Here is a 27351-nt window from a genome sequence, read left to right on the forward strand (position 1 = left end):
CAAGAAATAATCTCTAAAACTGAAACTTCTGGAAGTGGCAATACAAGTATAATATTTAAAGACAGGGAAATGAATGTTGAAATAATCAAAAGAGAGGAGAGCAGTTGCCCCAGGGGAGGTGAGGAAAGGCAGAGGGGCAGAAACGGTTGTGCTTCATTAACAAACTTCGTAGAACTTTTGGATTCTTTCGTTAACAACCCTAGTAGTAAAAAAAAGTACAATTTTTGAAAAGGAATTTGAGCTCAACTGACCAATCCATATTTTGATTTTCTATTCTGATCGTTTCATCAGGTCCTTTCAAACTAAAGGCTCCCTAGCCTCTCGTTTTGAAAAATGAAATTCCTTAGTCTGCTTTGCCTTTTATTGAAAGCCCCTACAACTACTGCATTTATCCAGCAGTGTTTCATAAGCCTCCTTTGAACCTCAAGCTGCCAGCGTTCTAGGACCAAATGTTGACTAAGTGCCGTTTCTCGGGGCCCCCACAAAAAAAGGTATTAGCAAAGGAATGAATACCTATGGTGGTGATGACAGTTCCAGCAAAGAAAAAGGCACTTCCAAGGTCCCAGTGACTGCTGTTGTTGGAAGAGTTTCCTATTGGACTTACTCCTGCATTATCAGCGTCAAGGGCATGCTGCAAAGAAAGCAAGAAAGCACGAGATTCAGTTAAAAAGGTTAAAAAAAAAAAAAAACCCAAAGCTCTCAAATTCTTTCCCTGCTCAAAAAATTGCAGTGATCTAAAGGGGACCATTCACGTGAATGCGGGTGCAGACATAACATGAAATACTAAAAACCCACTTATTAAAATTGGAAAATTAATGTTAGGTGGGGAAAGAAGATATAGAGTATGGTGCCATTTATGTAAAATTTGCAGGCACAGGATTTAGACAATGTAGGCACGGATTATGCAAAATGCATACGTGTCTATTGCATACACATAGAAAGATGTCTAGAAGGATTGTCACCCAAAATGTCATTCCTGGAAGGCAGAATTTTTAGTTGCTGTTCACTCTTCCCGTTTCTGTTTCGTTACAACGTTTTGCACTGAGCTGGCTTCAGGATGGCAGGAGGTCGGAGCTTGGGCTCCAAGTCAGACCGCCATGGCTCTACCCACTCTTAACTTCAGAACCGTGCACAAGTTATTTTAAGCTTTGTAAATCCAAATGTCCTCATTTGCAAACTGGGGATAATAATACCTTTCTCTACAGAGTTGTGAGGATTGAATGAGATGGTTCATATAATACACTCAGCCCAGTGCCCAGCACCGAGTCAGGGGGTAAGAAACAGCAGCCAATTTCCCACCTGTCATTGGACAATTCCTCTACCCCACCCTGCCACACACACACACACACACACACACACACACACACACACACACACAGCTCCTATTGTAAATAAATGACAGTGACTCCTCCTCGCTGGGCACAGGATCTGGAATGCCACACACCTTAAATTCACAATACATTGGCCACATCGAAGATCTAACCTCAACTCACACTACTAGAAAAGCCTCCAACCTGAGGCAGGACACTCCATGAGTCATTCCCTTCTACCTCTGGGCCCTTACTTATGCCCTCCCCCCGTTGTGTCTATCCTGCAGAGTCCAATCCAGATCCGACTTCTTCCAGAAGGCTCCATCCATGTACCAGAGCCCCCCACAGATAATCACTTCCCAGGCTCAGACTTCTGCGCCACGTATATTTCATTGGCTTTGGATCACACACTCCCCCGCTGAGACTCGGCATGTGTAGAATAGGGTGGAAAATACCCCAGCGGTCCCTCCTGAGCTGGCCTCTGCCAATCCCTTTCAGGCCAGGGGAGAGTGTGGGAAGAACCTTCAAACAGGTGAGCTGTGGTAAGGAGGTGGAGCCTTCAGCCGGGGTTCAATCAAGTCTCACTGTGCCGAGAAATGTACACAAATGTCATAAGCTGCGTATAAAAGTACAGATTCGCCGCAAAGACAAGTGGGGATGATTATTTGTTTCATCAAAACATCCAGAGTAAGATTCCTTTTCAAGTCTCATTTTTTTTTGAATTATGCAATTGATAAATATTTAATGTTTACATATGTAGCCCTCAAGGAAAGCATTTGTCGGTTGAAAGCGAAGGAAACGAACATTTGTTGAGTTTGTGCCTTCAGCCAGGTGCTTCAGAAGTTTTTTTCCACTTTATCCTTTCTGCTGCTTGGATGTTATCCAGTTTTACCCTTTCTACAACGTGCAAGAAAGTAACATTATCCCCACATTAGATACAGGGAACCAGGCTCAGGGAAGGTAAGTAACTTGTCCTAGGCCACACAGCCGGGAAGTGAGGCCAGAATTCAAATCGGGACTTGGCCTTTTCCTCTATAGATAGCAGTCCTATCCCCACCTCCAGGCTCACCTCCGGGCTTACCTCCAAGACATAAACGAGGCTGAAGACGGCCACTGCCCAAGAATTCAGGCAGAAGGACCTCTCAACGGATCATTTCTTTTTTTTTTAATTTTTTTTTCAACGTTTTTTATTTATTTTGGGGACAGAGAGAGACAGAGCATGAACGGGGGAGGGGCAGAGAGAGAGGGAGACACAGAATCGGAAACAGGCTCCAGGCTCCGAGCCATCAGCCCAGAGCCTGAAGCGGGGCTGGAACTCACGGACCGCGAGATCGTGACCTGGCTGAAGTCGGACGCTTAACCGACTGCGCCACCCAGGCGCCCCTCAACGGATCATTTCTAATTAGACTATATCCTTAAATACACAAATGCAGGCACCAAACTGCATTTGGCTGTTGGCACCAGTGAGATCTTAACTGCTCTGAATTTAAAATAAAATTAAAAAATAAATAAACATGGGGACGGGTTGACTTTATACCCTGAGAGGGAAAGGACAGAACAAAGAGGGTGCAAGCCCTGAAAAAGCCGGAAGACAAGAAAGAAAAGGTGAGAAAGGAGTGTCAGTTGATGCTGGGAGTTCAGGGCTCAGCCACAGCAAAGCCAGGGCCACTCAAGAGCAGGTCCATCCAGTATCAAACGTTAACTCTGTTTATATATGTGATGTAAACCCCTCCCTCGTTTTCCCAAATCTATACTAAAGTGGGCAACACAAGCAAATACCTTGAAGTGGTTTTGAGGAGATTAAATACAAGGCACAGTGGGGCCCAAACAAGACTTAGAACCAGAGCAAGGAGAAAAAGAAGTTCTCCAACAAGTCCCCAAGCCCTTGGTGAGGCTTTGGACAATCCCCAATGCCAGCAATAAGATTTGATTATCCCATCCAGATCTGGTGAATCAGAGAGACTCCAGCAAAGCACCAGAATTAAAATGCATTGGCAAACTCACACCCCGCACACAGAGAAAACCCAGTATAAACAGATTGCTGTCACTCGAAGCGATAGCATCATTTTTAACTCAACAAGAATGTTTCTGATGGAGGGCAGAGTTCTAACTTTAATAATTTTTAAAGTATTTTCTAATGATCTTGACTGTTTGAACCCAAGTGAAACGTTTTAAAATTAAATGTGCTTGTTTTCACATTGCGTTTTTCTCTGCGTTCAGGCTGCAGAAGTGAAGCTAAGTCAGGCCATTAGAAAAGTCTGGACACAGAGATAAAGAAATCATGCATATGAGCTGTGTACTGTTTCACTTAAAAGATCAGGTACAGGGTAGAGGCGTGTCACCAAGAGTAGCATCATGTTAGGCCATAATCTCAGACCCAATGCACATCATGTGTTCACTTACAAGTTCAACCACTATCAAGTTCAGAGAGGTCTTATGAGGATCAAAAAAAAAAAATTACACTAGATGTGATGTGAGAGCCTCAAGCTTCAGGGAAAGAGTATTCTAGATAAGAGAGCATTACTTTAAAATTTAATTCCACTCCTCCTTGAATTTCCTTCTTAGCCTCTAAGTTGGAATCTCCAGCACCCACCCAACTACCCAGCAAACGACTCAGGAGTGAACGCTCAAATCAATAATAAATGAACAAACTAAAGTAATAAATTCAGGCCCATGCAACTTACTTCTTCTGTAAAGGCAGACAAACCTAAGAAAGTAACCCAACAAAAATAAATATAGTGATGATTTTAAAAGAGAAGAAGAAGGTGAGAAGCTAACTTGCATGGAAGCAAGATCTTAAAAAGTAGAATCGTGGTTGCCAGGGGCTGCGGGGGGGAGAATGGGGAGATGTTGGCCAAAGAGTACAAACTTTCAGTAACAAGATGAGTAAATTCTGGGGATCTAATGCACAGCGTGGCGATCACAGCTAGTGACAATGCATTACATGCCTAAAAGTTGCTAAGAGAGCAGATCTTAGGTACTATTACCACAAAAAAAAGAAATGCTAATTATGTGACACGATGAAGGTGTAATCTAATTCCACAGTAGTAATCATTTTGCAACATACAAATGTATGAAACCAATATATTATACACCTTAAACTTACACGTTATGGGTCAATCATATCTCAATAAACCTGGAGAACAAATAAATAAGGGTCTGTCTCTCCCCCATCCTCCCACCCCCCTAACCCCCGCCCCCCATGCATTAGGACCACCTGAAAGGTATAACAGAGAAACCACAGCCACTCTGAAAGGGAGGCGGGGGGTCTGAGGTTGATATGAAGGGAGGAGGTAAAGATGGCCCTTGGAGGCCCCCCCCAGCAAGTACCCCCACCAGCTTTCCCCGGGGCTATAACCCATAAGGCAATGCTGGGCTGCACAAATCACTGTTCTGGAAGGCGCAAGATACCATCACAGGTGTTAGCACTACAGCAGAATGAATGATGACCCACAGGAGACCACTAACTGTCTGTGGCTTTTCTCCTATGATCTGTGTACTCGGTGAGATAATCTGTTTCTGTTTCCTTATGTGGCACCAAAAAGAAAAACCAACAAAGGCGGAGCAATCATGACTCAGCTGGTCTGAGACTCTGGCTGAAGAATACAGCCAACGGGTGCCATATGCACAGACGCTAACAGCCAGAGCGACCATCTGACTTAAGTCCAACCCAGGACACTTGCCGAGTAGAGAGGGGCTCTGTTAATAATCATGGTGGGACCAAAAGACAGACCGAGTGCGGGACGTATGGTCACTTTACTAATAGCTTATACCACGTGGACAAAAGGAAAGGGCCTCGTCTGAGAACCCAAAGATGGTTCTGTGTCTACAACATTCTTAGTCCCAGGAGGGCATGGTCAGCAAAGGGATCTATGAAGTAGATAGTTAGCTAGAGGCTGTGGCAGGATGAGGGGGTGGGCAAGAAAAGTGACTCCATAAATATATTACAAGGGAGCACACTTTCAGCCATTAATGGACAGAAGGAAAGCCACAAACCCTGTGAGGCAGAGAAAGGCAATTGGCAGAACGCATTCATTACGACTCAAAATTGCCCCTAATGATTCAAAACCCCAACAAGAGGGCAGCCCCATCTCTCCACGTTCTTGCGCAGCTGCGGCGGAAGGGCCTCAGGTAGGAAATGGAAGCGTGGTATTAATTTGTTCACCACAGCTGCTTTTTATTTCTCCTGCTTCAGAAGCAATTCTCATATAAATATTTCCCAGCAGCAGAAGTGAATATGCTAGTGCGAGGAAAGGGGCAGTCTTACATCCAAGGGCAAGGCCACATCACAATATTTCAAACAGTGGGAGGGTACCAGAGAGGAGATCTGGAGTGGCCCCCCAGCAAGGCACTTCTATGGCAGATTCCAAGAAGCCTTTGCTTCAGTACCCAGGTGGACAGTACGACCACCATCGGCCTATTACTCTCACAACAGAGCAAATCTGTGCATCGAGTGACAAATGTTCAGCCTCTACACATTACTCAGCTTCTTTGAGCCTCAGTTTCCTCGTCTATCAAGTGAGGGGCCTTTCCCTGTCAGGATTTTCTTTTTTAATATAATTCATTGTCAAGTTGGCTAACATACAGTGTATATATACAGGGTGCTCTTGGTTTTGGGGGTAGATTCCCATGATTCATTGCTTACATACAACACCCAGTGCTCATCCCAACAAGTGCCCTCCTCAATGCCCATCACCCATTTCCCCCTCTCCCCCACAACCCTCCCTCATCAACCCTCAGTTTGTTCTCTGTATTTAAGAGTCTCTTATGGTTTGCCTCCCTCCCTCTCTGTTTGTAACTATTTTTTTCCCTTCCTTTCCCCCATGGTCTTCTGTTAAGTTTCTCAAGTTCCACATATGAGTGAAAACATATGATATCTGTCTTTCTCTGACTGACTTATTTCACTTAACATATTACCTTCCAGTTCCATCCACCTTGCTGCAACTGGCAGGATTTCATTCTTTCTCATTGCCAAGTAGTATCCCATTGTATACATAAACCACATCTTCTTTATCCACTCATCAGTTGATGGACATTTAGGCTCCTTCCATAATTTGGCTATGACAAATCTTTGACAAAGCAGGAAAGAGCATCCAATGGAAAAAAAGAGTCTCTTTAGCAAATAGTGCTGGGAGAACTGGACAGCAACAGGCAGAGAATGAAATTAGACCACTTTCTTACACCATACACAAAAATAAACTCAAAATGGATGAAAGACCTAAACGTGAGACAGGAAACCATCAAAACCCTAGCAGAGAAAACAGGCAATGACCTCTTTGACCTCAGCCGCAGCAATTTCTTGCTCGACATGTCTCCAAAATGAACTATTGGAACCTCATCAAGATAAAAAGCATCTGCACAGCAAAGGAAACAATCAACAAAACTAAAGGCAACTGACAGAATGGGAAAAGATATTTGCAAATGACATATTGGATAAAGAGTTAGTATCCAAAATCTATAAAGAACTTACCAAACTCAAATATTGGATAAAGAGTTAGTATCCAAAATCTATAAAGAACTTACCAAACTCAATACCCGTAAAACAAATAATCCAGTGAAGAAATGGGCAGAAGACATGAATACACACTTTTCCAAAGAAGACATCCAGATGGCCAACAGACACATGAAAAGATGCTCAACATCACTCATCATCCGGGAAATACAAATCAAAACCACCCTGAGATACCACCTCACATCAGTCAGAGTAGCTATAATTAATAACTCAGGAAACAACAGATTCTGGAGAAGATGTGGAGAAATGGGAACCCTATCGCACCATTGGTGGGAATGCAAGCTGGTGCAGCCGTTCTGGAAAACAGTGTGGAGTTTCCTCAAAAAATTAAAAAATAGAACTACCCTATGATCCAGAAATTACACTACTAGGAATTTATCCAAAGGATACAGGAGTGCTGATTCATAGGGGCACATGTACCCCAATGTTTACAGCAGTGCTTTCAACAATAGTCAAATTATGGAAAGAGGATTTTTTTTTAATGTATGAAAACTTTGAGAAGTGTGCCTTGTCATTTCATATATAATAATACTAATGATAGCAGGAATGCTTTCTGAGCACTTACTAGTGCACAGAGTGACTCAGTTAACCCTCATGATGATCCTGTGAGACAGGCATCACTATCTTCATGTGGGACACATGAGATTTAGAAGAGGGAAGTACCTCGACCATGGCCCCACATCTAGGGCACGGCAAAGCGAGCCAGTGGCTGCTATTAGAATTGTCAATGGGAGGGGCACCTGGGTGGCCCAGTTGGTTAAGCGTCTGACTTTGCCTCAGGTCGTGATCTCATGGTTCACGAGTTTGAGCCCCGCGTTGGGCTCTGTGCTGACAGAGCAGAGACTGGAGCCTGCTACAGATTCTGTGTTTCCCTCTCTCTCTGCTCCTCCCCTTTTCTCTCAAAACTAAATAAACATTAAAAAAACTTTTTTTTTTTTTTTTTTAAGAATTGCCAACAGAATACAGAATTGCTTCCTAAATGCCGGAAAGGAAGATTCTCTCCATCCTCGGTGTTCTTCTTTCTCCCCATCCTGGACCCTCTTGGCCCAGCTCCCTGCCTTGCAGACAGCAGGCTGGATCCCACCCAGGCTGGGACCCCTCAAGCATCTATGAAAGGTGGAGGGAGAAGGGAGAGGAGACTGATATGCCTGTGCCTTCCCCTCCCACCTGGCGGATGGTCAACGTGGCCCTCTGCCTGTGCTGGCCATCCTACAGCCATACCACCTCAGCATCTCCCACAAAGAAATGCCCACAAAAACTTTTTATGTCCAGACCATAAAGAGAAAAAGAGAGAGGCACCTTCTGCGCCTTGGTGAACATTACGACGATGTTTATTTTCCTGCCATCCTAAGTATCAAGTTACGTGCAAATATTAGCCCTTCCTCGGGTCCCCGACAGCAAGCTTTCATCAACACTTTACAGCCTGGTTATAAATCTAAAGTGAAGGCCACCTGCAGAACGGAGAGAACAGTAGAGAATCTGTTTAGAGAATAAAAGAGCAAATCTGAATTAACTGGACCATATACCCAGAGCCTATGGTCTCAGATAAGTAACTTTCTTGCTACCACTACTTAATTCTTTGGTGGGGTAATGTTCTAAAACTCAATTCATTAGCGTCTGGCTATACACTAGTGACTAATCTATCTATATATTGTCATGTGGGATCAAGCCATATTTGGGGGTCTCTTTTACCTTCCGAATTGTGCCTTACAATGTAGAATCAATTCTCTCTCTCTCTCTCTCTCTCTCTCTCTCTCTCTCTCTCTCTGACTACATGGGAGAATGAAATAAGAGAAATTTTAAACCATGAGGAAAGCAACAAGCTCATGAGGAAGTAGAGTATCATCCATGCTCCAATAAGATCAATAAGCTTCCTGACGAACTGTCACCCTTTCATCCCAGTTTGGACTCATCCTGTACAGACTCAGTAACCAATTTTCCAAGTGATACTCAAAAGTCACCCTGGTCCGGCAGAGAATGTTTGACGTATGCCCCATTCTCTCTGCACTTGAGATCATTCCTATCAAACATGAGTCCGTCCACAATTGCAGAGGTGGGGAGGGGGAATTTACTGGGCTACAGAAGGAACTCCAGGAATTCTGATTCACAGCAACGTGAGCTAATTCCTTCCATTGCTATGGCATTCAAGAGACCCTGAAATCTAAGAGATGATTCATAACATCATGAAAGAGAGACGCTTCTGCTATCTTGTTTTCATTGTAGCTATTGACTTAGACTCTTCCTGGCTCTTGAGTGTTCAATATGAATCCCAAATTAATACTTCATTTCCCGTGCCTCTGTAGACAACATGCCAGCACCTATAACCAGCACCAGTGTCTAATGAGCATGATTTGATCTGGGAACAAGAAGGAAGTGGAGACAATCCCAGAGACTTTGGAGAAAGCTCTAGAATACTCACAAAAATAATCATAGTAGCCAGCATTTGAAATGCACCTTCTTCTCTTATTCAACCCTCACAAAAGCCCTGTTATAAAAAGTCATGTTATTAATTCCATCTCTAGTCTAAATGAGACAAGAGAAAGCAAAAGTAACTTGGCCACAGTTGTGGTAGCTGGTAAGTGGCAGAGCCGGGACTGGTTAAAGGCACACTCCTTCAACTATGCCTTCTCCTGTCTCCCACAGACACCTTTCTGTCCAGTGTGCAAACATTTTTCTAAAGCTCATCTGCTATGTCACTTTCTCCCACATGAAATAGGACAATATAGAGAAGAATTTGTGATCTGGTCCTCATTTCTCAAAGAATGAAAGGTTAACTCCTCACTTACTCCATAAAGTTAACCTGGCATCAGCAAGATTTCCGTCTCTTCTGTCCACTGAGAAGGAAAGGAATTTCCTTGTTCTCAGCAAAGACTAAGAAGTTACTCTTCACCACAGAGCTGAATGACAACTCATGTACTTTGGTTTTAAACAGAATACACTGACCCAGCCTCAATACCTTTATGTGAAGACACAACGTCTCTCTAGAGCACAACCAACAGGTAATCATGACCCTCTGCCATCCTCACAGGTGAATGAAGGTCCTTTTGAAGGTCCCACAGGTTGAGATATAGACGCCTGCTCTGTGAATAAGGGCCCAAGTGTTTCCTTATCTTCCAGCAATGGCCATACTGGATTCCAACTATCAAGACAAGTTGGTCTCCCTGACCATTAGTAGAACATTGTGGTTAAAAAGCACAGATACTGCGGATGCCTGGGTGGCTCAGTCGGTTAAGTGTCTGACTTTGGCTCAGGTCATGATCTCACGATTTGTGGGTTCGAGCCCCATGTTGGGCTCTGTGCTGATAGCTCAGAGCCCGGAGCCTGCTTCGGATTCTGTGTCTCCCTCTCCCTCTCTACCCCTCCCCCATTCATGCTGTGTCTCTCTTTCTCTCAAAAATAAATAAACATTTTTTAAAAAAAAATTTTAAAAAGCACAGATTCTGGGGCCAGACTCCCCATCTCCAGATCCCAGTTCTACCTCTCAGTCAAGCATGGGCAAGTTACTTAACTCCTCCCATCAGTTTCTTACTCTCACCTCAAAGGATCATGTCAACATTAAATGATAAAGTATTTACAGCAGTGCCTGGCCTCAGTAAACACCGTGCAAGTGTTAGCTAATGATACAATTAATACCAGACTGGGAGCTTCTGGAGGACAGGGAGTAGCCATCTTGCATCTTCTGTTATTTGTTTTCTTTTTCTATTTTTTTAATATTTTTTTAATGTTTATTTATTTTTGAGACAGAGAGAGAGACAGAGCATGAACAGGGGAGGGTCAGAGAGAGAGGGAGACACAGAACCTGAAACAGGCTCCAGGCTCTGAGCGGTCAGCACAGAGCCTGATGCGGGGCTTGAACTCACGAACCGCGAGATCATGACCTGAGCCAAAGTCGGACGCTTAACCGACTGAGCCACCCAGGCGCCCCTGTTATTTGTTTTCTAATCACAAGAGTCTAACACAGCACCTGCTTCGTGACAAGCATTCAGTAAATATTAGTTACCTAAATGAATACATCTGATTATAAATAATGAAAATAATTAAATGAGCCGCACACCATCAAAATCTCGTTAAATAAGATTTTCGCTTCACTTTAAACGAGAAGCAGACACATGCACATTTGTACAGAAATGTGGATGCCGTACCACTCATTGCTGGGTTTTTGTTTTATTTTTATGGGAGTTTTTTTTTTTTTTTTTTTTGGAACACAATCCTCATTTGCAAATTCATTTTTCCAGTAGCATGCCAATTTCCATTAGCTCTTTAATTTCTGGCTTAAAAGCTTCAGGACTTCACTAAACACTGATGGAATCACAACCTCCGGGATGAAAACAATAATAATAATGAACTGGAGGCCAGTAGAGACAGGCCAGGGGCTGCAGGCCCAACCCTGCGTGCACTGAACAATCTTGTGTATGACTGCTTCATTGGAGAAATGGCAGTGCCTCTGACTTCGGGACACCCGCCAGGAGGAGTCACTTCAATTTGTCAGGGCTGCGTCCTTGGGCACAAAGGACCCAAACCCACACTCAGCAGAGGTCCCCTGCTGCCTCAGCTGTGGCCTAAACTTCTTGCCCAAAAGCTGCTTGGAAGAAGTGATGGCCCAGGGCGGGGAAGGACAAGGCTTAGCTGGCTCTGCTCTCTGACTCACAGCACGGATTTCCGCGGACTGCTGAATCGGTGTCTCCAGTGCCACGCTTTTCTTAAATCGCTGCATTCCTAAATATGTAAACTTTGGAGGTTATGGACACCAAGGGAATCTGCTCATGCAGGAAAAAAAGACAGGAAGATGCTTTAAGAGAAGTGCTCTTGACAACGAAGCTGAAAAGAAAGGGCTTCTATTGCCCCGAAACAAATTTTCTGCTTCGCTTCTGTGAAGGTTTGAAATGAAGGGCTCTTGGTCTCCAAAACAGATATGAAAATCCCTATTCCTTCACTCCTCAAGCCTTGAGCATCTTCTGTGGGCCAGCTACTTGTGCCAGGTATGAGCAACATAAGGATAAAAGACACAGACTCAACCTGGAAGACCTTACAGCTGTGGGAAGGAGACGGATGAGAAAGACAGTAGTCACTCAATAGAGTCTATTAAGCATGGAGGCAAATGTGAGTGATTGATGCCACGGGGCCAAGCAGAGCACCTCACGCCATGGAGGGTACATGATGGCCTCCCTGAAGACTTGAGTTTGGGCACCTCTGAAGGCAAGTGATTCAGAAATCCAAAGCGTAACACTTAGCAGAGTGCCATAGTTGGTACTCCGTGAATGTGTAGTTACTAAATGAATGAATGAATGGATGAATGAATGATTTAAAACCAGCTCTTTGACTACCACTGCAACCCTTTGGATTGAGATAAGGGACCCAAATGGCAAACTGGTGACTGATCACATCATGTCACCCTGCTGCCTGAAACACGGCCACAGCTTCCCAGTGCGCTTAGGATAAAGTCCAACATCAAGCCCCGCTCAGTTTGCTCCCCTTGCCCCTGCTCCCAGTCCAACCTCCTACCAACCTCCTACCTTGCTAACTCCCCTCCAGCCATAAATGCTCCTCTTCTCTCAAGTCCCCAGACACCCCGGGCACCCTTCCACCACAGGGCCTTGGCACTCAGCTGCCCCGTCTGGACTCCCCGCGCCCCCTGTGTCAGACCTCCTGCTCACATGCCCCACGGCTCCATCCCGTCTGCAGCATTCACTCATGGCGGTTTTATTTATACTAATTTGTGTGGTCACACGCACAAGATTTGTCTCCCCTACTACCTATCAGTAGGGTAGCCATATGATTTATCTTTCAAACCAGGATACTTGCGACAGAGACAGAGATGCTATTATTATTCCAGAACCACGAAAACTGGGATGTTCGGTCATCCTAGTTATAAGCTCCAAGAGGTCAGGGACTACGTCCACCTTTTATTCACCATTATGTCCCCAGGACTTAGTACTGAAGTTGGCGCACAGCAGGAAATCAGTAAATTTGTTGAATGAATGAATGAATGAATGAATGAGTAATGGAGTAAGGGATTTGGAGCTTGAAAGAAGAAGGGAATGGTAAATGTCACAGCCTTGGGAAACGTTCATGGCTCATGCAAATTAACTAACATCTCCTGCTCCTGGAGAAAACAGTTCGGCAGCTCCTGATCTCTGGCCCGCCCTTATCTGCAGAATAGCGGCTTTGGTTACCATGGCAGCATTAAAGGTCCACGCCCAGGACACGACACAGTACCCCGTCCTCTCCTGCAGCCTCTTGTACCTTAAATGAAATCATGTCCCACCAAATCATGGTGGAGTCAGGCCCAAAGAGCAGAGCTAGTAAAATGAGTCAGTAGGCCAGAGTCCTGAGCAAAGTATCTAACACTCTAATCACTTATTAGCAAAGGATAAAAATCCCTAAGAGATCATAAAGGGAAAACCAGTGGCAGAGGTCCTGTTGACTAACGTAAAAAGTCCTGCACCAGTCCAAGTGGGGAAGGGAAGATATAGCAGGATGAGAAGGGACCCCCACCCACAAAGGCTCATACTTCCAGGAAATTCCAGACCTGGCTGACAGTTGAGAGCTTCAGGTTTGCTTCAGATAAAGAGACCATCATGACTAGGAAGTACCCATTTTGAGGTCAAGACGGTTCTGAAAAGTTAAGCAACTTGCCCAAGCAAGGACTGAAGGATGCCAGGAAAAATGTCCACCTCCCAGCATCAAGGTAGTGTGCTCACTGGGGGGGGGTGAGGGGGGTGAGGGGGTGGGGATTAGGGGTTGCGGGGCAGTGGGGGGTCAGAGACGTTATACAAGCTGTCCCCAGGGGAGCCCTCCAGTGAGAGAGGAATCCTTGTGGCCTGCACTACAAGACCCTTACAATGGAACATCCCGAGTCCTCCCTGGTGGTCATTTCATCCAATACTACACCCACTCCTGTGAAACACCTCTCCCTCGTGGCTACTACCTGGAGAGAAAATAGCCACTAGCTACTCTGGAGACCTGCAAAGTCTTAAAACATCTAAGAATTGACAGCCTGAAAACCAACTGCCACGTATCATCACTCACCCAGGCTGGGGTGTGGTTCCCCATCAGTCAGGGAAGCCACCTCATGATTTTATTCTTTGAGGTTTACAGAAGACGAAGGTGTTCTTGCTTTCTCCGAGACTAGCCATGACAGAAGCTTCTAAGACAATTGTATTGGGGTCAGGGACATAAGCAACGGAGGCATAGGAGAGCACTGAGGATAAAGAGATTCTTGGGATGGGGTGGCTATCAAATCAAGTTCAAGGAAATAATGTTTCCTGGATACCAGCTATATGCCAGGCACTCTGCTGGGTACTCTGAGTGGGTTACCTCCTTCCCTCTTCAGCTTCTGAATGAGAGGGACTGTCCCACCCTTTTGTAGGAGGAGAAGACTTAGGTTCAGTGGGGTGAGGGACCAAGCCTACCTGACTTTCAGGCCCATGCTCCTTCCCCTCTTTGACATCCCCCTCTTTGAAAATACAATATAGTCCACACGTGTAATGCTATAGTGCCAGGTGAGATAGCCCACATCTCCTTAAAAATTTCTCCTTTTCCTCCAGTATTTTCCTTGGGGGTAAAAGCTTTCAGAAAAGGCCCAGATGTGCTATAGGGGGATACTCACCGTTGATGCAAGTTGAGCAGCATAGCCCAATGGCTAGACCTACGGGCTCTGGAGTCAGGTATCCCAAGGCTCAAATCCCAGTTTAACCATGCATTGGCTGTGACTTACCTTGAACCAGTTACTTCTTAGAATTAATTTTCTCATCCATAAAATGGAATGACGGCAGTGCAACCCTATCTGTAGGCTTATTGCAAGGGTTAAATGAACTCAGACCTGGAAGCACTTAGAAGAGTGCCTAGAGGAAAGTAAACCACCAATAAGCGGTAGCCATTTTTCATTACCTCGACAGCTCTGCAGGAGATCTCTCTGTTACTGTCATCTACAGACTCCCTCGCGTCGCCTCGGGGGCGAGAGTCTAAAGATGGATGGCTCTTATGTGTCCCCTCTGGGTGGAACCCCTGAGGCCCAGCTCTGGTTAAGTGGCTTGCCCCAGGGCGTCAAACTAGAAAGATCCACACGCCTCACTAGGGGTAAACAGCAGTCAGGTACAGATGACATCCACCCCTTCACTCAGTCACACCTTGGAATGATGGCCACCCTATTGTTCCACTGACCTGTGCCAGCCTTGGGGGCTGCTTGAGTCTTCTGGGACCCTGAGGTTCTCTGGAATGTTTCTCAAACCACAGGAGGAACAATGGAGGAGGGGCAGACAGTGATCAGTGTCCCCACCACGGCTCGGGATAAAGACGCGGATCTAGATGGCCCCGGTAAACCCTCTAAATGGAATAGGAAACTGGTCCATTTCCTCCCTGAGCTCAGGCCACAAAGACACAGCCCCTCGGTGTTAGCAACCCAACCCGGCACTCACAGAGCAATTTCTGCGAAGGTGACTTCACACTTCAACAGTAGAAGCACATTGAGAAAATTTGTCAATGACAAAATTTAGGATTGAAACCCCGGAGGGCCTTTTAGGAGCTTTCTTCTCTTTTCCCTTAGGGGGATCCCAGGATGCACATACTTCAGGGGCTTTCTGGCTTTTTGCTTCCTTCCCGAACAAAGAAATAGTAGCAATCACAACAGCTGCAAGTAACTGAACTTTTTGTTTACTATTCATAGGACCCAAACAGGTGGACACTAATACCACTATCTCCATTTTACAGAAGGGAAGGTGAGGCCCCAGGGTGACTCCCCTATTTCCCAAGTCACCTGGCCGGGAAGCGGGAAAGAGATTTAACACAGGAAGGGAAACTGCAGAGTCTGGGTGCTTATTGCCACGCTATGCTGCCCACGCAGCCTCTGCTTGAACAAGGAGCACTGAACAGGCACTCCAGAAATCTCTGCTGAATGGGGAATGAGTCATTTGCAAGTTTTCTTCATCCGACTCTCTTAAACGTGGCCCCTTCTGTGGGTGATGGGTATTGAAGAGGGCATCTTTTGGGATGAGCACTGGGTGTTGTATGGAAACCAATTTGACAATAAATTTCATATATTTAAAAAAAAAGGAAAGAAATTGTTTGCTATAACTGTCAAAAAAAAAAAAACGTGGCCCCTTCCCTGTTATCTCGGCATCTGTGTCTCACTTATGATGTTCTAATAGTCTCCTTATGAGTCTTCCTTCCTTCAATTTCTCCTTCCACCAACCCAAAGCCCCCCTTGCTAGAAGAGTTATTTTTCCAACAGCAAATTTTCATCATGTCACTGCCTTGCTTAAACTCTTCAGTGACTCCCCACTTCCCAGGGCAGAAAGCCTATCTCCTCAGCAAGGCTCTCTGGGCACCTCCCAAATCCAGCCCCACTCGCCTCCCCAGTCTTATCTACCACCCCTCCCTCCACCTCTCAGCTCAGGCCACACTGACCACCTGCAGCTTCCTCAACGGGCCACACACACCATTGGGGTGCCCTTGACCCATGACCTAGGGAATGGATCTCCTCCCACAGTCCACGTTTCTGTTCGCATGTGCGGTGGTTAAAAGCCTAGGATGCATGGTCAGACCGCCCAGGAGTAAATCCTAGATCTTCTGCTTACTAACGGGTGACCTTGAGCACGTAACCTCGCTGCCTGATGCCTCTGTTTCCGTGGGCACAAAAGACTATCCTTGTAGAACGGTTATAGGGACCAAAAGAGATAAAGAGCCACAAAATCTTCCCTGACCTCTGTTTGCGTCACTGGGGCTCCCATTTTTATGTACTTCTGTAGCTCCATTCTGGCCGTCATAAAAAGACAAGATAGAACAAATGCTGGCAGGGACGTGGAGAAAGGGGAACCAAATGCTGGCAGGGATGTGGAGAAAGGGGAACCCTCTCGCGCTGCTGGTGGGAATGTAAATCAGTGCTGCCACTCTGGAAAACAGTATGGAGGTTCCTCAAAAACTTAAAAATAGAACTACCATATGATCCAGCAATTGCACTTCTGGGAATACATCCAAGAAAACACAAAAACACTAACTTGAAAAAATACACGCACCTCATGCTCACGGCAGCATTATTTACAGTAGACAAGACCCGGAAACCACCTAAGTGTCCATCCACAAAGGAGCAGATAAAGGAGTTGTGGTACATAATATATACAGTGGAAAACGAGTGGACGGCATTATGCTGAGTAAAATCGGTCAGACAGAGAAAGACAGATACTGTATGACCGCACTTATATGTGGAATCTAAGAGAAAAATTCATAGAAAAAGAGATCAGAGGCCAAGGGGAAGGGGAGGGGGAGAGGGCCTGGAGGAAGGTGGTTAAAAAGTATCAGCTTCCGGTTATAAGATCCCTTGGGGCGCCTGGGTGGTGCAGTCGGTTGAGCGTCCGACTTCAGCCAGGTCACGATCTCGCGGTCTGCGTGAGTTCGAGCCCCGCGTCAGGCTCTGGGCTGATGGCTCGGAGCCTGGAGCCTGTTTCCGATTCTGTGTCTCCCTCTCTCTCTGCCCCTCCCCCGTTCATGCTCTGTCTCTCTCTGTCCCAAAAATAAATAAAAAAAAAACGTTAAAAAAAAAAAAATTTAAAAAAAAAAAAAAAAAAAAAAAAAGATCCCTAAGTAGGGGCACCTGGGTGGCTCAGTCACTTAACCATCTGACCTCAGCTCAGGGCATGATCTCACGGTTTGTGGGTTCAAGCCCCACGTCGGGTTCTGTGCTGACAGCTCAGAGCCCGGAGCCTGCTTCGGATTCTGTGTCTCCCTCTCTCTGCCCCCTCCCCTGCTCATGTTCTGCCTCTCTGTCTCTCTCAAAAATAAATAAACGTTAGAAAATAAAATTAAAATAAGATCCATAAGTAGTAAGGACAAAAAGTACAGCATGATGACCCTAGCTAACGCTGCAGTGTGATATATAGGAAAGGTGTTAAGAGAGCAAATCTCGAGGGTCCTTAGCACAAGGAGAAGATTTTTTTTTTCTCTTTTTGCTTTTTTTCTTTATTGTAGCTATATGAGGTGATGGATGCCAACCAAACATAGTGGTAATCATTACAGAATATATGTTCCCAACCATTCTTCTGTACATCCAAACTTACACAGTGATGCATGTCAATTACATCGCCATAAAACTGGAAAAATAATAGCTCCATTCCAGTGAATTGCGGTTGTTGGGTTACATGCCTCTTCCTTCAGGGTTTCTCTGCCTCGGCCTGCCGACACCTGCCTGCATAATTCTTTGCTGTGGCCAGGGCCGTCCTGTGCATTGCAGGATGTTAGCAGCCCCTCTGGTCTCTACTCACCAGACCCTACTAACACCGCCTCAAGACCTGACAACCAAAAATGCCTCCAGACATTGTCAGAGGTCATCTGGGGGGCAGACCCCCCTCCCCATTAAGAACCACTGCCTGAACCAGGGGATGTATGGAAGTGCTGAATCTCTATATTGTACACCTGAAACTAATGCAACACCGTATGTTAACCAACAGGAACTAAAATAAAAACTTTAAAGAAACGGTGCCACTGCCTGAAACTCTAAGCTCCTGGAGCAATCCTACAAGCACCAGTGGCAGCAGCAATAGCAATCGTGTTTTCTGAGCACTCACCACGTGCAAAGCCCTTCTCAGTGAGTCATAGAATTTAATCCTCTCAACACCCCAGGGGGGAGGGATTTTAGGCACATTTTATTGATAATGAAACTGGATCTCAGAGAGGTTAGTAACTTGCTCACGGTGTATTTTATTTTCACCTTTTCTATCCCCAGCACCTAGCATGTTACCTGATACAACAGGCGTTCAATAGCAAGCTAAAGAATGCATGGATGAGGGGTGCCTGGGTGGCTCAGTCCATTAAGCATCCAACTTCGGATGCATCCGTTGATGCAAAGATAATGTGACATGATCTTTTTCCCCAAGATCTCACTGTCTATGGAAGGAAAATTCAAGCATGAATCTAGATTCAATTCAGACCACCGTTTATATGTATTGCAGCTAAATAAAAAGGGTCTCATCACAACAAGTATAATCCCATTCTTACTTAAAATTACTCCAGAATTGTTTCCCCCTTTTTCTATGGCATTCTAGGCCTTAAATCCAGCACAGATTAGTACCACACTCTCATCACCACAAACTTGACGGTGTTTTTTCACAAAAGAAGAAAACAAAGACAAAGCTATCCAAGAAAGAGTAATATAAAACACCACCCTTAGATTTGACAGGGTTTTTTTCATAAAAATTATAGGAACACAGGTATGAAATCATATTTATTCCCAGAGGGGAGGTGGGGAGAGAATGTGTATTTCTAGGTATTGAAGAATCAAGTCAGATTACCAAAATTTCTTTAAAGTAATATAATTGCTATGAAGGTTCCAGATCATAGGTAGCCCCCAAATTCCTTTACCCTGTCAGTGCAGTTAGAAAGAAAGAAAGAAAGAAAGAGAAAGAAAGAAGAAAAGAAAGAAAAGAAAAGAAAGAGAAAAGGAAAGAAAAGAAAAGAAAAGAAAAGAAAGAAGAGAAAAGGAAAGAAAAGAAAAGAAAAGAAAAGAAAAGAAAAGAAAAGAAAAGAAAAGAAAAGAACGAGCCAGACCAGTCTTGCAAATCCTGCAATATCCTGGATTGCAGTAACCCTTAGAATTTAATGCAGAAAATCCCAGAACAGAAGGAGTTGTGGGAGCCATCTTTTCCATCCCTCTGCCTTGCAAACTTTAGAAGCCCTGGAAAGACGTGGCTCTCCCTTGCCTCCATGAATGTCACCGCCATCCACCAGGACCTACTCTTCCTGGTTCAGGAGGGTATACAGGATAGGAAATCAATTTTCAGCCTCCAAGGCAGCCATCCACCCTCCGTCTCCCGCACGGTGGAACCCTCCAACTGGGCCCCCGACCATTTCACTTCCTCCCTCTGGGACTTGACTCTCTGCCCTTCACAGACTTCTGAAGCCTCCTGTTTCACTTCCTCCCATCACTACACCTGAGAGGACTCTCTGTCTCCCATGGCCCTCCCATGGCCAAGTTCACCCCTGCCGAGGCCACCCCCACCCCTGCTTTCACTGCCTCGCTTCTCTAGGTGGTAGCTCAAAGTTCTCTGCCTCCATCTTTTTATGGGTGCTATTTTCTTAATACCCAAGCTATGCAAGGGCCTTAGCACGGTGCCTGATACAATAAAGTTCAAAAACAGTAATCTTGATTATTCCTATTACTGCTGTCTTTATTGTATCCCCATAAATCCACCACAATGGCCTTCCCAAGTCACCAACAGCCTCTCATCCCACCTCTGATGGTCTTTACTCCACTTTCACTGACTTGAGATAGGTTAATACAACGCTGCTTGTCTAAAACTCTTTCTGTGGCACCTAGGGCACCCTCTTAGCCCAGCAGCTCACGCAGACTTCAGAATCAGGAAGTTAATCAGTACACATAGGTGGACTTGAATTGGAAAATCCAAAGCCTTTTTGCCTGCCGCTGCCTCCGGCCACCTCCTCCAAAAGTGGGTGATGTGAAACAGAGCCCACTCATCACGCGTCAGGGCATCAAGGCTGTGGCACGCATGTTCCCTCTTCCCCCTGATCATCACGTGCCTTACTCTCTGGCTCCTTGGAGGTCTCAGCTCACAGGTCGCTTCCCCGGAGAAGACCACCCTGACCATCAGGAGCATCTCAACCAAAGGCGAAACTCAGTGAGCTCCAAGGACAGAACCAACGCTGTCCCTTCTCCCCACAGGCTATCCTATGGCTGACTCACCCCCTGCTCACCTGGATCAGCGTCTCCAGCTCCTGTGGGCTCACGCAGATATGATCCCGCAGGAATTCTGCCTTCTCCAAGGCGATGGTGTTCTTCTGGCTGCTCTCGAAGGGCTGTTCCAGCGCCCGGAAGACCAGACCGCCCGTGACGAGATAGACCACCACAACCACAAAGATGGCAACGACCGTTTTCCACTTCATGACGGTCTGTAGGCCCCCCTGGGGGGCGCCTTCCATTCTGGCTACCACCGTGGCTCGGGAGGAGACGGACAGGCGCGGGGCCGCGTGGTGCCCACTAGTGGCACCCTTGGGCTGGCACACCGGGGGTGCTGCTGCTGGCACGGCCACTGAGAAACAGGGTGGAGGACAGGGGGAGAGAGAGTTTGTTTATGAATACAAGACACAGAACTTGGCAGAAGCAAAGCACAGATGTCTTTCTCAAGCCAGCTTTCAAACGTGAGGATCACAAACCGGCTCCCCAAGCCGGCAGGGAGGGAACCTGATCAGTTGCGAGGCGCCTGTGTGAGTTCTTGAAAAATGGGCACCAGGAGTTCTGGCTTTAAAAAAAAAAATAGTATTAATTGAGTTTGAAATGCTTATATTTCTCTACAAGGTCCAATTTTGAAGGCCCGTGATTTATACTTCAGCTCTTGCCTTAGCTTCCTTGGTTAAACGATATATAAGATAAATGACAAACCACCATATTTGAAATACAGACGTATCATTCAACTTGGAGAGGAAATAAATCGGAGATGGACACCCAACGACTCTGGCCACATACTGAGGACCGGGTGATAACCAAGAGCAGAGGAGAGACTAACATCTAGCGAGTTTCAAAGTCCCTTTCATCCAGGGTCACGGTCACAAAACAAAGAAGGGTGAGCTTAGCATCAGGGAAACAAGTCAAAACTCAGACACAGTAAAAAAAAAGGTTTGGGTTTCAGAAGACTACCAAAGTGGGGAAAAAAAAAAAAAAAAGACAGAGTAGAATGAGGGAGGGAATAATGAGTGATGTTTTTATGCCAATAAATTTGGTTTCCTAAAAAAAGAAGAAGAAATAGATTCAAAGCGCATTTCTCAATAGAAAATTCAGCGACTTAGATGTAATCACTCCTGATCTATTAGTAATAGAATTTTACTTCTATTTTCCTCCAAAAAGAAGCCATTGGAAAAGAAATTTCCCCTCGTGTTGAGAACACATCTAATTCTCAAAGGTCCCTGGTCTCTGTTAGGGCAATTTCGTTACCTTGGAAATAAATATGTTAAGCTGGAGGCTTTTCTGGAATGGCAGGAAGAACAGGGTAGCGTTGCACACGTAATGCTATCATGCATTTCGGAAATCTGTCTTGTGCAGCAGTGAGCAGACAGTGCACTTCGATTTTGTTCTGCCCTCATTATACTAATGCTTATTATAGCCTCTGCCATAGCGCAGCCTGGCTGTTGTGTAAATAAGGTATTAGGAGATGACAACCCTAATTACCTAAGTGGGGCCAACAATCCCACTCAAGAGAGCTCACTGCTCAGTCCCTGCCTTGGGGAACTCAAGATAAATAAAAGCACGGGGATGTCCCTGCCTGTTCACAGCACCAGTGACCCTGACAATGCCTGGCCAGAAGGGTGGCCACCTCCAGGAATCTAGGTCTGTAAACATCTGCCTTTCCTCCTAGGGCCTCAAAATCAGCTTTTCTCTTGAAAACCAAGCAGAGCAATCAACCTTTTATTGTATCTTATTCTAGCAAATAAAAGCATTATTGTTGATAATCGTATATAATCGCTGCAAATAAAATGTTACATTTCCTTCTGACTTACTGAACCCAAAACTGCTTGGAATCTCTGATTGAAAGATTTAAGAATTAGGATCAGCACTGTGGGCATTATGTTCTTGCTAATCCTTCCCCCAAAACACTACTTCCGGGTTCCTACTAGCCCTTGTTGATACTGAGGTGCGTCTTGCTTGGGCAGCTTGCTTTCAGCCTTGCCCCCACGTTTCCCATTCATTCAACTTCCCCATTGTATCTCAGTCTCTTGCGCCTCTCACCATTCCTAGGACTACCAACCTTAACTCATCTTGCTTGAACCAATCCAGCAGCCGCCTAAGTGACCTCCCTGCTTCCACTCTCACCCATCTTTGACAAATCTGGGGTCAAATACCACTTCCGGAAGCACTTCCTCCCCTTTCCTCCTGCGGCCTCTGTGGACGGTGGAATAATGGCCCCCAAAGATGTCCACATCCTAATCCCTGGGCCCTATGCCTGTGTTACCTTACAACAGGAAAGGAACTTTGCAAATGTGATTAAGTTAAAAATCTAGAGATAGGGAATTATCCTAGATTATCTGGGTGGGCCCAATATAATCACAAATTTCCTTCTAAGAGGGAGGCAGGACAGTCAGAGAAAGACATGTAAAGACAGAAGCAGAGGTCATAAGCCAAGGGATGGAATCAGCTCCTAGAAGCTGGAAGAGACAAGGAACAGACTCTCCCCTACAGGCTCCAGAAGGATCCCACCCTGCCCACACCTTAATTTTGGCCCAATGAGACCGATTTGGAACTTCTGACCTCCAGAACCATAAGATAATAAAGATGTATTCTTTTCAGCCACTAAGATTGTTACAGCAGCAACAGGAAGCTAATACACCCCCACTAGATTAGATCTCTCTTGACCCACACTCACTGCCCTGTGCTGTTAATAGAGCCTGTTTATTTGTCACTCGACTTAGAGCTTCAGGAGGGCAGGCCCCGGGTCTACCCTCTCACCTCTGTACCCCAGTGTCCTGTATGGTGCCTCCCACACGAGGCGCTGATAAAATGAATGAAGAACAGAAGGAAGAGACGTGGGCACGTCCGAACCGCGCATACAACGTGGATGAGTGGTGTTCAGCGGGAAACCGCTTGGCACCCCAGGAGCCAAGAGCAGGTGCCCCGACACAACAGTGCTCTGCTCACACCTCACCCCTTCATGGATGTTCCTCTGGCCGGCAGCCCCCTCTCCACCTTCACCTGCCTGGGAAACTCCCATCCTCCTCAATCTCAGCTCCAAGCTGCCTCCCCTGTGAAGTCATCCCAGACTCTCCAGGCCCACCCAGCGTGCCCCTCGCCCGACGAGCCTACAAACTCCTTGGAGTCTGAAAGCTTGTCTTTTAATGGCTGGATCTCCATTTCTCGGCATAGTGCCTGGCATAGAGCAATTGTTTGTTTTCTGTTGTTGCTGTTGTTGTTGCTGCTGATTCCTTCAAACCATAAACAAAAGCCCCATCAGTCACCACCACCCTCAGTAACAAGCATTTGTGTAATGCCAAATGAGCACGAGGCGCTGTGCTGTGGTGGTCACAGTCCCTCCCAGCTCCAGGAGTTGACAACCCACTTAGGGGACATCCTCCACACTGACAGGTGATAACCATTAGGAGGAAGCCTAATGACGGCCTTGAGCTCGGGGGTCATCTGCAGCTGGGACTCATTCACGGACTTGCATCATGGATGTTTCCGGGGCGTCTAGCATCCCTGAGGCTGAGCAGAATTGGGCTTGACAAAGGTCCTGATGCCACTCCGCTAAGGGACAGTCTCTGGGAGCAGAGTCTGAATAGAATCCACCAATCCTGAGTTTCCAAATCACCAGGAGTAAAAACCAGAACTTCAGTCCCAAATCTATCAGTGGCTGGGTGACCCTGAGACCGCCATTTAGTTTCTCTGTTTCCTTATCTGCGAAAGGTGGATGATAAGGACTCAGTTGGAGGGTTGGGGGGCTGGTGGGATTAAAATGAGAATAACGTGACTTCCAAGTCAGTCCTCTTCTGGAGCATAGGAAACAGAAAAATAGGAACCAAAGAAATTCCCTTGGTGGAAAGGGCCCTTTTATCTAAAACGTATCAATAACGGATGGGTCATATAAAGTAATGATCTATCATTCTTCACGACTCCCACAGAAAAGTATCTGGCAGCAAAACACACTGCCAAGAATTGATGAGAAGGCAAAGCCTGGAAGATAATACCGTAAGTTAATTTTCCTTTTAAAATGTTTCCTCACAGGGGCACCTGGGTGGCTCAGTCAGTTAAGCCCTGACTCTTGAGTTCGGCTCAGATCACGATCTCATGATTCATGAGATCAAGCCCTGCGTCGGGCTCCGTGCTGTTAGCGCAGGGCCTGCGTGGGATTCTCTCTCTCCGCCCCTCCCCCACTCCCACTCTCTCTCTTTCTCAAAATAAATAAACATTTAAAAAAGAAAAGTACAAGATAAAAGGTTTCCTCATAACCATCTGCCCATTCTGCTTTTACTGAAACACGGGTAGATATGGGAGCACGCGTGCAAATCTGCTCCTTCTTAGCTGAACAAGTTGTTAGTAGTTTTAAAGTTTTCAGGCTTTCCCAGGCCCTATACTTACCGCATCACCCATTCTTGCACTCAGTCAACAAACATTTGAGTCAGCCGGGCACTGTGCTGGGTCCTGAGGACACAGAAATGAGTAAGATACGTCCCTGCCTTCAGAGTCGGTGGGAAAATTGACGAGGGTCTCACCCACGCGTGAACCTAGTTCGTCGTCACAAAACCTCCTGTGGAGAACAGTTGTCACTATCTACCCCTCTTGACAGGTGAGGCACTGACAGGTGACCCTGACCAGCCTGTCCCAAGCAGTGGCATCCTTGGATCTGTCTTCCCACACCTAACCCCGGATGCCTTCCGCTCCTCCGGGCCGCTCGAAACAAATGACATCCGCGGGATTCAGGGTTTCTTGGAAACGTGGAACGCGGCCACCTCAGAGGTCCGCTGTCACGCAGTCACGTGACTCTGCCTATTGACCCAGGCAAAGTACAAGTGATTGCAACACACTGGCGAGAAGCAAAGAACTCCTGCCCTCCCCCCCAGCCCTCCCAGGTCTGGAATCGGTCCAGGGCCACCTGCATGGACGGCTCGGAGCTTCCCGAGAGCTCCAGGTGGAAGCTCAGTCTGGAATCCTCAAAAGGCTTCCCTGGGGGTAGGGCACAGGGTGGGTGTCAGGAAGAGGGAAGGGGTGATGGGGAGCCCCACCTGCCTGCAGTTGTCCCAGAGGCTGCTTTCACCTCTGCCATCCTCTAAGAAGAGCAGACAGGATGTGCATGTTTGCTCTGACTCCAGACGTCCCAACAGCCAAACCTCGTTCTCCCAGCTTCCATCTGATGGCTGTGCCTTAAAGCTGGTCAAGCTGGTCCTGGTAAGAACGCAGCGACTCTCCGTCTACACACACTAAATGAGCAAGCCCTGTGCCCCAAATGCCACCAAAGCAAAGGCTCTCCCTTTGGGTTTAATTATTTCTCTCTCCTAGCCCTCTCGAAACACCCAAGCTTTCTTTCCAGATGGAAGAAAAAGGCATGGGGAAATTTGAGGACCTTTAGAGACAGAGAGCCAAGACTAGAGGAAACCAGGCTGAAAGAAAGGGGAGGGGAGGGAGGAGGGAGTCGAGAACATGTTGCCACCTTGACTCACATCTGTCCTCCCCTCTCTCTTTAGGGCAAGGCTCTGTCTTCTCTCACCGGAATCACTTAGAAAGCCTCCGGTCCTGTCCCCTCAAATCCATCCTCCACATGGCAGCCAGATGGCGCTCTCCCAGGTGTGACTCTGAACACTTGGACCTCATATTTCAGCCCCTCTGAAGACACCATAGTGATGCAAATAAAGCGCAGGCTCCCAAAACATAAGAGACTCTTAAAAACTGAGAACAAACTGAGGGTTGAGGGGGGTGGGAGGGCGGGGAGGGTGGGGGAAAAGAAAAAACAAAGCGCAGGCTCCTTCCAGGACCCGGTGCCTGCCGGTCTCCCCAGCCTCACCCGCTGCCATGCCCCCACAGGCAACCTTCGCCCCAGCCAAACCCAGCAGCACCCGACCCCTGCGTGCTGAGCCCTGCTAATGACGCCCTCTGGGCCATCTTGCTTCCCGATACCTTTCTCCTCCCCACTCTTTATCTGGCCGACATCGCCTCCTACTTAAAAATTCACTTCGTGTGCCACCACCTCCAGGAAGTCCTCCCCGACTGCCCACCCCCAGTATAATCAGATGTCCTTCCTCTCCGCTCTGTGTCTCAGTGTGGAGCTCAGCACACTGCCGGCAGCTGAGATCCTCCTACTTCTAATTTGTTCCATTCCTGGATTCATTCACGCCTCCATCCATAAATTCGCCTTGCACCAACATTTATAAGGTCAATGTCACACACTTGCCCAACAGAAAATCCGACTGCAGAATTCATTGATCTGGTAGTATGAGCAGTCCTAGTACTATAGTATTTTCTGCCCCCCACAGACAGACATCCAGAGTCGAGGTGGTCTCAGACAATAAATAGTCCAAGGAAAGCTCTTCATGATTTGTTCAATTCCTAAGGAAGACGAGGAAGAGCCCAGGACCAGAGCTCCTCCTTGCCCATGCGAGCTGGCCACGACAGCCCTGGCACTTCCCACTGCCCGGTTCCTCCTTCGAGATCTGGGGCTCCCTACCTTGTGGTTTTCCAACAGGCCCCGCACTCCACCATGCTGGTGAGATGGACCCATTTGTCTTGACTCATTTGGTCAAGGCCTAAAGGCACGCGGCCCCAGCTGGGGTTCTGTTGTCTAGGTCCAAAATGCTTCATGAAGAACATATTTTGTCTCTTGCTCTAAGTTTTTTCCTCCATAATTTAAATTAACTAAAGCACTTTTTAAAAAAAAAAGATTATTTTTCCCCTACCTTTCGGATTAAAAAGAATGTCAGCTGCTGCGGTTCCCAAAATATCTCCTTTACCCTGGGGCCAAGTATTTTACATACCATCTTCAGGGCCCATTCCTTCAAGACAGAGGTTTGCCTTTCCCAGGTGTTTTGTCAACAGCAATTACCTCTCCT

General features: G+C 46.4%; 1 protein-coding gene across 1 annotated transcript in view; it reads right to left on the reverse strand.

The window, feature by feature from the left end:
- KCNK10 (potassium two pore domain channel subfamily K member 10) overlaps window positions 1-27351 on the reverse strand; it is a 123997-nt gene that overhangs the window by 48924 nt on the left and 47722 nt on the right. The window contains exons 2-3 of the mRNA XM_042943999.1: window positions 20524-20858; window positions 514-631 (exon numbers count right to left, since the gene is read on the reverse strand). Of these exons, the coding sequence (XP_042799933.1) occupies window positions 514-631; window positions 20524-20858 (453 nt within the window). The remainder of the gene's footprint in view (window positions 1-513; window positions 632-20523; window positions 20859-27351) is intronic.

Source organism: Panthera leo, chromosome B3, assembly GCF_018350215.1.
Source record: "Panthera leo isolate Ple1 chromosome B3, P.leo_Ple1_pat1.1, whole genome shotgun sequence".
In the NCBI taxonomy this organism is placed as follows: domain Eukaryota; kingdom Metazoa; phylum Chordata; class Mammalia; order Carnivora; family Felidae; genus Panthera; species Panthera leo.